The sequence below is a fragment of the Cydia splendana genome, chromosome 9, assembly GCF_910591565.1.
Source record: "Cydia splendana chromosome 9, ilCydSple1.2, whole genome shotgun sequence".
NCBI lineage: Eukaryota > Metazoa > Arthropoda > Insecta > Lepidoptera > Tortricidae > Cydia > Cydia splendana.
Genome location: NC_085968.1, coordinates 9,174,550 through 9,190,026, shown reverse-complemented (window position 1 = coordinate 9,190,026; position 15,477 = coordinate 9,174,550). Strand labels below are relative to the sequence as shown.

Below are 15,477 nucleotides of genomic sequence, written 5' to 3'. Positions count from 1 at the left end.
ATTATTGTTTTGTTGCACAAAAAGTTACTTATTTCGTGTCGATTAACCTTTTGAACGCCACAGACGGCAATTGACGTCAACGCAAAATCGTGACAACGACGCCAAAGACGGCATTTGACGTCGATCGTTTTTTGATGAAAATCTACTGAAAAACACCCCACTTTTAGGTTGGCATTATTTATACCCAAAACTAAATTTTGGCGTCAGTGGCACGGCAAATGGATGCGCCGTTTAGCGTTCAAAAGGTATCCAAAATTAATGATACTAAAAAAACAAGTAAGTACCTATAGATTTCAAATCCAGGTATGTGTCCAATATACACTTTCAAGACATTAATCTTTACACAGCATCGAAACAATCGCAATACAAACGCGACGCAACAGCGATTGTATTGCCACTTCTACACGCTTTATACAAAACTAGTTCGGTCTTATAATAATCAGAGACAATAAGACACCAGACTAGCCAGCACAATCGCGTTCAAATCTAATGCAGGGAATTTTATTTTTCTTAGGGAGCGCGTGCGTGAGCTGTAGGGACAGTAAACAGCCTCGTTTTAAAAACTTGACGTGTCAATATTAATTCCGATTTAGGCAACCTTTTCGACGCCGTGTCAAACACAAAAGCTGTCACTCGGACGCCACGTCACCGAAGTGTCAAAACTGAAATTGAACTTTATGCATATGCACGTAGGTCTATGTTGCTCTGTGGTATGTGACCGATTAATCCGTCTTTGGCGTTGATCCTGCGGTGCGGATATATCGGTCATTGGCGTCCAAAAGGTTAACACGCACGGTCTCCGTCTGCGCAAGTTATGTTTGCATCTCGTTTTCTATACAACGGACAGAGATGCACCATGCACATTTGGACGAATAGGAAGTAAGAATCCTGCATATATAAAACATTCGTCTCTTACTACCGATTATGTAAGTGAGAGAGAGACCAATGCTTGGTCGGATATAACGCGATTGTGATACTGGTCTACTGGTACAGAATCTCCATAATCTGACAGACGTTACTCGGCTTGCCGCAACCTCGCCAATCTCTGCGTGAGATCGTCCTGCTCCTGCGACACGACCGTGGCTGTGCCCACCGACGTGCTCGGGATACCAGACGGCAGCTCCATGTTTAGTTCCAGACTGAAAATGTAAACGTTAGCGTTATGAATATATTCGTTTGGGTACCTAAAAGCAGGGACCGTTACCAGTATAACTATAAATCAAAATATCTCATAGCATTCACAATATGTCTTTGATATTATAGAATAGTATTTAGGTAAGGATAATGGTTGATCAAATTAGCTAAATTAAATGCAAAAATATACATAAACAACCGTGATACCGAAATTGAATACCGGTTAATTTGTATGAAAAATATACCAGTATTCGGTCTCTGCCTAAAAGTGTAGGATCGAAGTGGAAGCTTGAGCGAGACGAGCGACCTGAGAGCGCTTGGCGCTACGTTCCCGCCCCACGGAACGCACTGCTACTTGCTACACGCTCGCCACTCAGGCCGTACACTAAATACTGTACTCTTCATTGTATTATAAAAAATCGGAAGTGCTGATCGCAATATATGAAGCCCTAGATCCTAGATCTGAACCTGCACATAGTTTTCACATCTTGGTTTCCAGATGACAAGTGGGTATAGCATCATATTCTAAACAAATATAGCTGTCTTCTGATAAATTATTTAAGCATAATTCAGGTAAGCACCCAGTTTTACAATGCATATATTGTAACCATATGTCAAAGCTGTAATTGGATATGACCATATTGAATTTGTTATTAACCATCTTTATTGCAAAGGAACAGAGGTAAATTCATATAACTCTTGCTTTTTCAAACAATGGAAAGAAAAATAGACGAACAATCGAAGATGTTCGCAGTTATAGGCCGGAGCCACAGAACATTAAAGTAATGGAAAGTTTATTTACCTCCTAACAATGCGTGCCTTATCTTATCATTTGTACATGGCGATATTTATTAACCCCCTTATTCATATACGCGCTACAAGCCTCAATTAGCTAATAATCGTTTGTCTTTATCTGTCATTTTGATTAATATATTTGTAAGAAAGGAATAAAGAAAAAACATAATTTAACACGTAGCCACGTCTTCTTGTCGTCCGACAGTCGCGTTCTTGGCGCTGAATTATTATTATTATTTTATTATTATTATATGTAAATGCACAGGCAGCTTAAGGTGAAGGGGTGGGCAAAACCGTAAAAAAGAGGTGTCTTTGTCGAAATAGTTTGGTCATATTATGGCATATGGAGGTCTGGAAAGTGATTATTCCTGTCGAAAATACACTCAAGTATTGGATATTGTAATCGTTATGTGTCTGTCTGTTATAATGAAGTCTAGAAAGTACATTTCATAACTAGTTTTAATAAATACTTATATGCATTTTATTCCATCCGGACAGAATTTTACGACAGCATTTTTTTTTAACTTACTTGTAAGACCTTTGTCTATTTTCTAGTATAACAGTTTTCTTCCAAATAGTTGTAATAGGGGTTGTAGACCCAAAACCACCTAGTGCCTACGATTATTCGTCGGACTACGATTGCTCTGTCATATTGCGCAGGCGCTTTTGTAGCGTAAGGATAAAATTATTACACGAATCTATACCATGACATAGAATAGAGTGTACTCTTTTAAAGAAAAATCTAATATAATGCTTAAATTATTCAAAAATAAAATAAAAAATGATCTAAATTAATTTAGTAAATTACATGGATTTGAACATACTTTGATTTTAAAAAGTTTTAGATTCTAGATAAAGCATTTTGTAGCAAAGAAAGCGACGTTGCAAGTTCGTGCATTGTTCGAAATCGCCACGAGCGCTTTGCACTGTTGCCAGACTGGTTCGCTGTTTGTTGTTTGGATATTGAGAAAACTTGTCAATCTTGCTTGACATTGTGTTGTCTATCGTTCCACGATTCCGTATGAGTTAGCGTGTATTCCTTATTGTTTTATTCCTGTTACTTGTTGTTATTTGTTATTGAACTTAGTGTTTTGTGTGATGCAAGTCGTTTCGTACTAACGCACGTGTGCGTACGTACTTTATGTTTGAAAATCCCTTAGAATGGGGAACAAGAAGGGACGAAAATCTAGTGCATCAGTGAGATTGAAGCGAAAACGAAAGCAAACATGCTCCGGAATGTCGTTACAAAGCTGCTGCACAGTAAGTACCTACCTACAATAACATACTTTTACCTCTCGTGACATGGATCCGTGCGTGAGAGTATTGTTTTGATTATCAAGGTTACTTTCAATGATCAGTTTTAACAGGCCGCATACTAGGGGTTTAGTCTAGCAGGCCACGTTTCATAGAATTAGACCAAAAAAAGTCTGCAGCGATTTTCATAGCCAACGCAGTGCAACTAGTGCAAGTGCTATTTATAATTACGTCATATTTTCATAGAAGTTTGACGTTTACTGATCAATAACAAGGTACAAAAGAAGAATTTCCTTGTCATCCTTATGTCTTGCCTAACGAAATAAGAATCTAATGATCTCGTTAATTGCATGGAATCTTTATAGTATAGCTCAACTACACTTTATTCTTCTTCCAGGCCACCTGATCCACATGACCAAATTGACAGTGAAGTGTGTCAATCTGCTAAAGAAACCACAAATCAACCTGAACCGTAAGTTTTATTTGGATGAGTAATAATATTAAGTAGGTACTTATGTTTAATTTTACCTCACAGCCAGCTTAGCCTGCTTTTATGCTGGCTTGCTAGCTAGAACCAAACTGGTGGTACCCGCAGATCATCATACCTTACCCACATGTCAATATTTAACAAATTCCTTACAGCATGGATACAATTGGAACCATACTAGTAAGCCTCCGCTGTCTATTTTGTCTGTCCATCTGTCCATGTGAATGAAAGCAGTATGTCATGAACCGTAATATGTTCATATTTGAAGTTTTCAGTGCGTTTCTTCTGTTGTTACTTACAAATGATAATAAATTGCATTAGGTACCATAGTGTCTGTAGTCAATAAGTCGGTCAGCAGTTAAAAATTTCTGTAAGGCAGATACAGATGGACTGCAACCTAACTGCAATTTGTGTATGAACTGCACGCCAAATGCAATGTCAGCATGCAGTTTCCATACAAGTTGCAGTTGTGTTGCAGTCCGTCTGTACCGGCCCTAAGCAGTTTGTTTTAAGTAATACAAGTAAATGATTTTGTGAAATAGGTCCGTGTCTGGTGGCTATGTAAATACCTTCAGTCCCAATATCTATCTGTAATTTAATTGAGTTGACTTGTTTTAAGCAGGAAATTGTAAATAAGTCAAATTACAAACATGTTTTGGTTTGTCATACATGGAGTCGGACACATAATGGAGCATGATGGTTACTTGTTTGATTACGGCTTGTTTATATTTTTCATTGTTACAGATCTTTTTCTGCTTATGTAGACTATTTGAGTGAAGACACTGAAGGAAATGATTTTAATATAACACATGAAAATATACCTACTGGCCCTGAACAGTAAGTAAAGATTTTATTTTATATTTATTACATGGGTTCAAAACATTGACATATATCTAAAGACTGGCCTTACATGGGCGATAATTTGTGAGTGACACCGCTGAACAGCACCATTCTTAGTGTAATGCCCGTATGGGTCTTTAGATATATTTAAATGGTTCAAAATAAGTGAATAATTGTATCCCAACAATAACATAAATGTGAAATGAGAGCCAAGGCCAATATTAAAAATATGACTGTCGTTTTTAACTCGCCGACAAAATAATTGAGATCTATATGGGTGCCAAGTTCTGTGCTGTGTAGAAAATCCTGAAATTATAAAGGATTTGACTTGGCTTTGATTTTGTAACCTTCTCTGAAAAAAGGGAACCTATTACTTACAAACTACTTAGTACATTTTTCTTCCTCACTCTATATAGAATATGGCCGGTGAGAACCTTTAAGTTTTTGTGATCTCTAAAGCCTCCTCTCCATATCACGATATGGAGACGGGGCTTAAGATGTGCCTTGACTCCCTTCTCCCAGTGAAGCAATATACATGTGAAACTGTATTTGTATGAAATATTTCTATAAGTTTATTTCTATAAGGTAGGTTTAATTAATGTGTTGCTTTTTTATTAATAATTTTCTATAATTTCAGTGGCCATGAACCAAAATATGGCAGGAGGATTGCAAATGTGGACCAGTTCTTTGACAAGTTGCAAGAAATATCATCTCATGGCCCTCTCAATTGCGGATTAAAATCAGTTCAGATCATATCATATTAGAGACCCAGCCTACATAAAAGAAGCCATTCATGAGAAAGAGAGGAAGAAAACATCTGCGCCACCAAGAAAAAGAAAACTAGCCGCTGAAAACAGTGAAAACATACGCCCCCCCGCCGTCGTCGTCGAAATAAATAAACGATGAAAACTGGTTTATTTGTATTATTCCAAATATAACATAATAGTGTTCAAAATTCAAAATTACACAAAGAAAACCGAGATGTTGGTTTTTATTTTAATGGTTCTGCTAGGTAATGCAAAAATGACATTATTAAATATTTTTTCAAACTGCTTTTATTATGTGTAATTCTGAACACTAGGAACTTTTTAGGCTTCCGTACCCAAAGGGTAAAACGGGACCCTATCTATTACTAAGACTTCGCTGTCCGTCCGTCCGTCCTTCCGTCCGTCCGTCCGTCCGTCTGTCCGTCCGTCTGTCTGTCACCAGGCTGTATCTCACGAACCGTAATAGCTAGACAGTTGAAATTTTCACAGATGATGTATTTCTGTTGCCGCTATAACAACAAATACTAAAAACAGAATAAAATAAAGATTTAAATGGGGCTTCCATACAACAAACGTGATTTTTGACCAAAGTTAAGCAACGTCGGGAGTGGTCAGTACTTGGATGGGTGACCGTTTTTTTTTGCTTTTTTTTTCGTTTTTTTTTGCATTATGGTACGGAACCCTTCGTGCGCGAGTCCGACTCGCACTTGCCCGGTTTTTTATTTTATTAATTGCCTTTCCATGCCCAGTGGCGAATTTGCAGTCTTGATCGCCCTAGGCCCCAGGCCCTGAAGTAAGTACAGTCACGCTTTGTAATTGTTGAGCCATTTAGGCTCCTAATGGTCTAAGATCCCACATATATGGTCGACCTTCACTAATCTGTCTGGCGGATGAAACTATGAAAATATGAAAGAAAATATGTTCCAGAACATAAATAAATAGGGTTGCCTAAAGAAATATGGTCAAGGCTATTTTTAATAAATTTTTGAAAAAAAATATTTTAGGCAAATTTCAGCGATTTGTCTGACGAACGAAATAAGTTTCAATGGAAAGTATACAACTTGTACAACATAAATCATCTACGTTGCCTATCTTTTTCCGGTCACTATTATGTGGTTGCCGTGTTTAAAGAGGTGATTTTATATCTATAATTGCACTCATCTGTCTGACGCTTGAATTATACATCAAAATGATGGTAATTTTATTGCAAATACAATGGTATAGGGTTGCCAGGCTTTTAATTAAAATAAGAAGGGAAGACTTTTAGCGATAACTCATAAACGGCTTAACTGATCAAGTTTGTTTTAATTTTATTTGATTGAGTTTTTTAAGCACTATTTTCAAGATTTTTTTCATATTTTTTGGACAGGTGGTTCAAAAGCTAGAAGGAAAAACCTTTTTTTTTCTTTCTAAACTATTATTTCCGAAATGATTCACTTTATCAAGAAATGTTGTTTAAAGACCCCTATTTATTTTGAAAGGCCTATCCAACGACATCCCACACTGTGAGGTTGAATCAATAAAAAAATTGTCACACACATTTTGTTTCTTTCAAAGCGATTATATCCGAAAATATTCACTTTATCAAAAAATGATCTTTTGAGACCCCTATTAATTTTGAAATACCTTTCCAACAACATCCCACACCATAGGGTTGATACGAAAAAAAAAATCCTAACATTATTTTGTTTCTTTCGAGGCGATTATTTCCTAAAATATTCACTTTATTAAAAAATGTCTATTTATTTTAAAATTCATATCAAATGACATCTTACAACGTAGGTATCAATCGAAAAAAAAGAAAAAAATGTATGTGACCATTTTTTTCGCTTCAACCCTGTAATGTGACATGTCGTTGGATAGTTCTTTTGAAATAAATACGGTTTTTTAGGAAACATTTTTTGATAAAGTGAATATTTTAGGAAATAATCGCCTCGAAAGAAATAAAATGTACGTGAGGATTTTTTTTTCGTGGTAACCCTATAGTGTGGGATATTCTTAGAAAGGTCTTTCAAAATGAATACGGGTTTTAGTAGAACATTTTTTGATAAAGTGAATATTTTCGGAAATAATCGCTTTGAAAGAAACAAAATGTGTGTGACAAATTTTTTACCGTTTCAACCTCATAGTGTGGGGTGTCGTTGGATAGGCCTTTCAAAATAAATAGGGGTCTTTAAACAACGTTTCTTGATAAAGTGAATCATTTCGAAAATAATCGTTTAGAATGAAAAAAAAAAGGTTTTTCCTTCTAACTTTTGAACCATCTGTCCAAAAAATATGGAAAAAATCATGAAAATAGTGCTTAAAACTCAATCAAATAAAATTAAAACAAACTTGGTCAGCTAAGCCGTTTATGAGTTATCGCTAAAAGTCTTCCCTTCTTATTTTAATTAAAAGCCTGGCAACCCTTATTTATTTGTGACCGGATTTTCGCAAGCAACCCTATATAGTAGTATACCCTATAATGGACACGGAACCAGTAATGGGACAAAAAAACACAATTCCTCTAAAATAAGTATATAAAAGTAGTTTATAAACACTGGATATATTTTTATCATAAATAAGAGTCCTAGAGCAGTAAGGCTACCGCCAATACCGAAAATCGTCAATTGCGGGCATTTTTCTCTGTCACTCTAATTACGCCTTCATTGGAGTAAAAGAGTAAGATCCCCGCAATTTGCGAATTTCGGTTTTCGCGGTAGCCCCTCTGATTATATTTGAATTTTTATTAAATTCGGTTATTTTTTAAGAAATGTGCGTCAACCCAAAAGTTGTCGTGCCACTGAAAAAAAATATCACTAAAAATTCTTAACAACTTCGCTAAGAGAGGTGAGTTAATTTATTAAATTTTAATTAATGAATACTTGATGAAAACTAGAATGTGTTTTGTTAATTGCATTTACCATGAGATAAGGTATACAACACACTATGTTGTGACTCCACAGATGTAAAAAAAATAGTGGTATTTGGCCCAATCCCATTATAGGAGCTGTAAAACTGCATACCTCCTATGATGGGACAATTGACATAATGATGCTTGCCATGCCATAATTTCATGTTTTAAACAATACAGAAGTAAAATGTAGTTACGAAATATGTCAACCAGGGGGTATTCTCGGACTTAGGATAAATTAATATCGTTTTTCCAAACTTTTATTTAACTTGCCTTGTTAGTTAGTGTGGGTCAAATCTTGGTAGCTGAATTGAGCTACTTATCGATTTCCGATTCAGTTGAAATTTTGTGTAAGTACGTAATTAGTATGCAAATCGGATGATAATGCAATATTATGATAACATGGACTTGATCTGACGATGGAGACAAGAGGTGGACATGGGAACTTTATCGCAATAAACCCTAACTAATTGTGTTTGGGTATATTACAATTGTCTCGATGAATCTAATACAATAATAATTGGCTGTGGAAAGAAAAATACATTCAGCGATAAAAGCTTATACCAAAAATTTATTTTTTTGCCATAACTTATTCCCCATTTCAAAATTTTATACTGATAGAGCAATGTCCATTATAGGGGGCCCATTACTGGATCCACGTCCATTACCGGGGGCCCATTACTGGAGCTTTGGTGTCCATGACTTGAGAAAAAAAGCATAGTTTTAATTTGTTAATTATGTGGAAACTCATTGCAGTATCTTTGATACAACACGCCTAAAACATGAAAGGCGGATAGGACTTTCATCTTTTAACACTCTAAGCGGAAGACCATTTACATGTACAAGGGAAATATCATAAATACTCCAAATTTCCTCTTAAATGTCCCATGACTGGTGCTGTTACTATACCATTGTATTTGCAATAAAATTACCATCATTTTGATGTATAATTCAAGCATCAGACAGATGAGTGCAATTATCGATATAAAATCACCTCTTTAAACACGGCAACCACATAATAGTGACCGGAAAAAGATAGGCAACCTAGATGATTTATGTTGTACAAGTTGTATACTTTCCATTGAAACTTATTTCGTTCGTCAGACAAATCGGTGAAATTTGCCGAAAAAATTTTTTTTTCAAAAATTTATTAAAAATTGCCTTGACCATATTTCTTTAGGCAACCCTATTTATTTATGTTCTGGAACAGATTTTCTTTCATATTTTCATAGTTTCATCCGTCAGACAGATTGGTGAAGGTCGACCATATGTGGGATCTCCTACTATAACTAAATTGCTTATTCAATACGTACATGTCCAATTTAGCTAGATCCCTAAATGGATCAACAATCACGGAGCGTGACTATACTAGCCGCCCCTTTCTCAGCACCTATCATATTATTATAAACTGCCGTCTCTAATATCTGGCCACCCTAGGCCCGGGCTTTAGGGCAAATCCGCCACTGACCATGCCTGATATAGGGGACAAATGGGAATAGTATTATTCTCATCGGTCGCTTATACCTACAGAGCCGAAAAAAATATGGGCTCCGAAGGGAATCTACCTTGAAATGTTGAGATAGCTCAATTTAGGTACAATTAGTACCTTTTTAACATAAAAAAAAACTGAATACAGTTTTACTAATACCTACAGCAAAATTAAATCATAAAATGTTTCCTTTACGTAAAATAAGCTAAGTATAGACGGTCAAGCAAATCTTGTCAGTAAAAAAAGGCGCGAAATTCAAATTTTCTATGGGACGATATCCCTTCGCGCCTACATTTTTCAAATTTGCCGCCTTTTTCTACTGACAAGATCTGCTTGACCAAGTATATTATAAAGATTTAAAAGGTACTTCCAGGGCCCATAGATTTTTTATACCATGTATAGAGTTGACCTAGGGAAGTCTGCAACGATTTCGATAGCATGAAGAGCAAGTGTTATTTTATACGTCATAATTTATTTCATAAAAGTTTGACATTTAAAATAACACTTGCACTGCGTATGCTATAACAATCGATGCAGACTTATCTTGGTCTGACTCTAGTTGTTAGATCAGCAGTCGATGTGGAACAGAAACATTTTATTTTATTTCACATTTATTTATATTATCTTACCTGTATAAGCGCCATCTGTTCATTGAGCCGCGCGACTGTTCAACAATAGTCGCAATAGCGCTATGGATCTTAACTCTTGAATAAATACAGAGATGGCGCGCAAATCAAAACCAATCGATACAGACATCCAAGGACACTTGCTTTACTCTACACCTTAAAGCTGATACGTGCACATCAATGTCCACTTGTGTTTTGTAGTCTACGAAAGTGTTCATCGAGTTTGTTTTTAAAAGAGTTTATCGAAGGTGCACTGATCACTGACTCGGGTAAACCGTTCCACACTTTCACTACGCGGTTAGACAGGAAGTGTCGTCTGGGGTTGCTACTACTCTGCGTCCGTGTCAGTTTCAGAGAGTGTCCTCTCAGTCTGTCATTTATGTTGCGAGTAAAAATATCGCTTAACCCGGGTACGTTGTAGTGTCCTGTGAGTATTTTATACGTTTCTATCAGGTCACCGCGTTGCCTTCGCTGCTCCAAGGTTGTCAGGCCCAATTCCTTTAGTCTATCTTCATATGGTTGGTTACGAAGAGACGGTACCAATTTTGTGGCTCTTCTTTGGACTTTTTCAATAAGAATTATATCTTTTTTAAAATATGGATTCCAAATTTGGAAGGCATATTCCAGTAAGGGTCTTAATGTGTTAACTAAATCAGGCCCGTAAAAGTTTTATGAATAAGTGGGTAATTATTTAGTACTTATATTATCATTATATGTACTAATACGTCTATTTAACTGTGGCTAATAAAATAATTAGCTTAATCAATACATACCCGGCCTCATCAGCCACCTGCTGCAACAGATTGTCCACGTCACCCTGCGGCACCGTGGTGGTAGTGGTTTGTGACATAGCATTCTCCATGTACGATGACTGGACGTCCAGATCTTCGAACTGACTCTCGAACTTATCCATGAGTGTAGAGATTTTCTCAAGATTCATAGATTTCATTGCTGCATCCATGGCTTTTACTACGCCTGCCATGGAATTTGTGACCTGTAAATTTAATCATTATGATTATTGACTGAGCAAGGTTTGTTACAGCTTGTCAGCATGTTCTATTATTACAAGGAATTTCTGTTGTCAAGTCAGTTTTTTGGAAATCTTTAATAATGGTGAAGCAATCGTGGTTTGAGTGGTCTACAGCTCACAGAGTGACTTGATTTAATTATTGTTGCCTTTTTGAGTCTAGGTAAAGAAAACATAATTTGTAAGTAATTCATTTTTAATAACATTGCCTTGATTCAAAGATTCAGCTAGTGTCGTGTAATAATTGGAAAATGGCAAATTTATAAGAATTGGCTGGCCTAACTTCGCATGGGTTAACAAATTATACACCTTACTCAAGAATCACTCTATTGATAGGTGAAAACAGCATGAAAATCCGTTCAGTAGTTTTTGAGTCTATCGCGAACAAACAGACAGACGCAGCGGGCCACAAGCCACCCAGACATCAAAACTTGCCAATACAAATGCAATTTTGGTGTGTCAAAATAAAGATTCAAATTAGAATGGAACGGGAGACCTTTTTATAGGCCTCTGAGCGGCTAGAGGTTATAAGGTGTATTGATAATGTTTGAACAAAGAAAAGGATCAGAGACAAGTAACTTCTTTAAGGGGCTACCCCACGCCAATGACCTTCGATCTGAATCCCTTAGTTTTCTAATGTTTCTTGTAGCTTATTATATTGACACCAACGGCTTTAAGCAATATAGTATCCCATATTTACTTCAAAGTTCATTGTCTTCGAGATATTTGGCATCAAAGTTGAACAATTTTAGGCTAAAAAACTGGTTTTCTGGCCATAACTTTTGTGTTAATTAGTTTAAACTTAAAACCCTGCACGTTTTTCGAGACGTCAAAGACGAACCCAAATACGTAGATTTCGTACATATAAGATTCTTCACTGCAAACTAGATACGAAAAAAGTGTTATTTTAGACAATGTTTAAAAAATTCATAAAAAAATAAGTATTCATTTTTTTCAAAATCCGGTGGACAAAACCGGAGATAAAATATTGAAAAACCGATAACTGTTTGTCTTATAATTCTATCTGTAGTGCAAAAAAAGGAGATACGATTCAAAACTTATCAAAAATAGATGAAAACCTCAGGTAGCCCCTTAAGATGTTTTATAGGGATTAATTAAAATGGCAACCTTTCTTGTAGTGAGTGCTGTCTGCACTCTGCTTGACACAGCATCTACTCTTGCTGACATTCTGAGGTAGTTTAATGCTTGGTTTTTCTGCCGTATTGCATTTTCTGCATGTATCCGAGCACCTTCCATGTTTCCCTTCTGGATTGCCTTTTTAGCTTTTTCTTTTTCTAACTTTTCTTCTTTTTCACATTTTTTTGAGTTTCTCTCAAGCTCTTTCACTGCAAATTTTAGATTAAACAGATGTTCTGGAGGTGTGAGTTAAGGAGTTGTGATTGACAATTAATTAACAATACTTTACCTTAATTAATTAAAGGTGTGATGACACCTTTAATGGCTTTCAATTACAATTTTTTTTTTCAACAAAATTTACCTAAATTTGTCAAATGGGGTTGGCCCGTAGAAGTATTTAGCAGAGGGCGCCTACAACATGTTGTGTTCTGTGGTGGTTACCACCACCTTTCCAACTACATTGTCACATTATAATATCATAAAAACTATAGTCATAATACTAATAATTTCAGCTCAATGTGACCATGAACTTATGTCACTAGTAAGCAAAGCTAAGTGTGTAAACTAATAAAATTTGTAATCTACATTGTACTCATTAAAGTAATGAACAAAAGACATTTTCAAAAACTTGTATTATACATAATTGAAAAATATATCTACTTCTTCAGTGGTGGTGAAAAAAGAGAAAAGTAACACAGTTTCAAAGAATACTTAGGCATTTTTCAAGGACATGGAATGACAACAATAAAAGTAACTTTATCTCATTAAAATATGTAAGATTGAAACCATTATGTAGTAATCTCTAATCTCATTAGAAAAACAACTAGTTAATTGCATCTGATTCTGGATACTATATAATGAAAGTAAAATAACACTAGATAAATATAATTGCATCAGTCCTTCAGAATCTACTTAATCAACTGTCTGTTGACTCACCTTGTATTAGTCTTATTATGCGTACTAGGATGTTAAAAAACTTAAAAATCTTATCTTACATAGAGCCCTGTTTAATAATCTACTATACATAATATCAACATTATAATTAAAATCGAAACTTCACTAAAACTCAAAAACATTTGAAAAGGATACTTTCCATTGCCGATGAAGACATTTCGTTGCCCATTTATAAAAATATGTTTTCCTTTGAGAACTGTTTGACAGGTTTGCTGACCCGCAACGTAATTGTTTTGAAATGTAAAAAACTTTAAACACAGATAGACAAATTTTTAGATTTACCAAGAAAGAGGGATGACTCAGAAATCACAACAATTTCGTGAGCTGTCAAACTACAGATGAAGATGACAGGTTTTTATGACGTCATCGTCATACCAAAGAGAACTAGACTATAGTGAGATCGAATACACGATAAGCAGAAATTTTTATTGAGGGCTCCACAGACTGTTGCGATTTAAATTTGGGAGTATAAGGCCAAGCGCGCACCACGACTTTTTGTCGCGCGATAATTTAGTCGCAGAAATGTAACGTATGTGTTTATATGGCAGTGCGCGCATATGCGACAAAAAAATCGCAGCGATTTTAAAATTGTGATTTGTCACATTTTTCCGCGACTGCTCGCGACGCGATTGTCGCAAAGTGAATTGCAGCATACGGAGTTGTATGGCCCTGCGCGCACTGCGATAATAAAATCGCACCCCGGACATCAGTCGGCACTTCGCTCTCCAAGCCTCAACATGTCGGAACCTGCTTTGTGACACGGCACTTTGTATGGTTAGCTCAGTTTAACGTTTTTAGGATTGTCTCGAATATAGTGTAGTTTTGTTCTATGGCAAGGAAGTCTTTGATATAGCAACAATATACATGACGGGCATTCAGCCAATAGGAAACAAATTGAAGCTGATGGTGTTGCTACTTCAAATTAAATCCTAAATTTATGGAATAATATTAATAAATATTTAAATCAAAAACTTAATTTATAAATACAAAATAGGTTGAAATATATTCAAATAATTGAATATGATTTATTTCTTTGGGTTATACTTGCATATAAAATTATTCCATGAATTTCATTAGTTACTGTTATTTTGATTGTGTCATCCCAGGGACAGAATGGTTTGAGATCATTTCCTGGCTGGTTTTCGCCCTGGATGGGCATCTTTTATACATAGAACAGTGAAGCGAAGTACATCATGCTCTGGTAGCATCGATCAGAGGCTTGGTTATGCAGTAGCCGCTGCATCCATGAGCTAGGGAGCTCATGCTGTTGTTATTTTGCCACAAACAGTAAGTAGAATATGATAATATATAGATGTCCTCGGGTGCAACTCCTTGTTGAACCTTTGTTTGACCATTTCGCTTTGTTTCCAGTCTGCTGGTAAAACAATGTTGGTGGGAGGGAATATCAGAGCTGTGAGATGAGTCCACTCTAGGAATTTCCAGCTGGTGAGAAACTTAGATCATATAATGTCTCTTAGGTTAGCAGAGCACATGCTTCTAGTTATTAATCTTGAATTGTTTCTTTCAGCTGATTGGGGTTTTTCGTTTTTATGTTACTACGTATGTGAAATCAGTTCGCATATCAGAGTATGGAAGTCTGTCCATATTCCTAAAACTTCAAGTGTGTCTGGTGAGCAGTTCGCCATAAGAATTTCGCTCTTCTGCTGGATGGAGATGACGTCACTTTCAAACTGAGACCTTAGTCCTTCGGTGTTGCTCTGCGGTGTCGGGTCAGATTCCCGCTGCTGCAAATCGGCTCCGGCACAGCGGAGGATGACACGTCGGGCTTGAACTGGTGGAACAGTGTTATGAGGTTGGTGTACGCTTTCTTTCCGTCCTAGAAGCATTTCCAAATTTAAAGTTAAAGAATTTAGTAGAATCATATGTGATGGCAAATGATAATTTAGGGACTAACAAATTTAGATAGGTCTGCTTGTAAATCATTTTAGAACCATTTCTGGCACGACCCAGCTCTGTCGTCTGACATTATTAAAATAAGGTGCTTATGCTAGCTTAATGATTTACATGTAGAGTAACTGCCCGTGTTCGAATTAGTAATAAATGATGTGTCACA

General features: G+C 36.1%; 1 protein-coding gene and 1 long non-coding RNA gene across 2 annotated transcripts; one reads left to right on the top strand and one right to left on the bottom strand.

Annotated features, from left to right (window-relative positions):
- Nucleotides 1-983: 983 nt before the first annotated feature.
- LOC134793549 (charged multivesicular body protein 1b) lies at nt 984-13,692 on the bottom strand. Its single transcript, XM_063765159.1, has 4 exons — nt 13,539-13,692; nt 12,441-12,685; nt 11,059-11,279; nt 984-1,139 (listed from the first exon to the last, which is right to left on the bottom strand). The coding sequence occupies exons 1-4, from the start codon at nt 13,570-13,572 to the stop codon at nt 1,016-1,018; spliced, it is 624 nt and encodes a 207-aa protein (XP_063621229.1). The 5' UTR covers nt 13,573-13,692; the 3' UTR covers nt 984-1,015.
- On the top strand, nt 2,883-4,507 carry LOC134793993 (uncharacterized). Its single transcript, XR_010144611.1, has 3 exons — nt 2,883-3,189; nt 3,581-3,655; nt 4,415-4,507. It is a non-coding gene; the product is annotated as an uncharacterized LOC134793993 (long non-coding RNA).
- Nucleotides 13,693-15,477: the final 1,785 nt, after the last annotated feature.

Coding starts and splice junctions, on each gene's coding strand:
- LOC134793549 (XM_063765159.1), bottom strand. CDS start 13,572: ATGGGCAACGAAATGTCTTCATCGGCAATGGAAA. Junction 11,280..12,440: donor CAGCACTCACTACAAGAAAG/GTTGCCATTTTA, acceptor TTAAATTTACAG/GTCACAAATTCCATGGCAGG. Junction 1,140..11,058: donor CAGGTGGCTGATGAGGCCGG/GTATGTATTGAT, acceptor TTACATTTTCAG/TCTGGAACTAAACATGGAGC.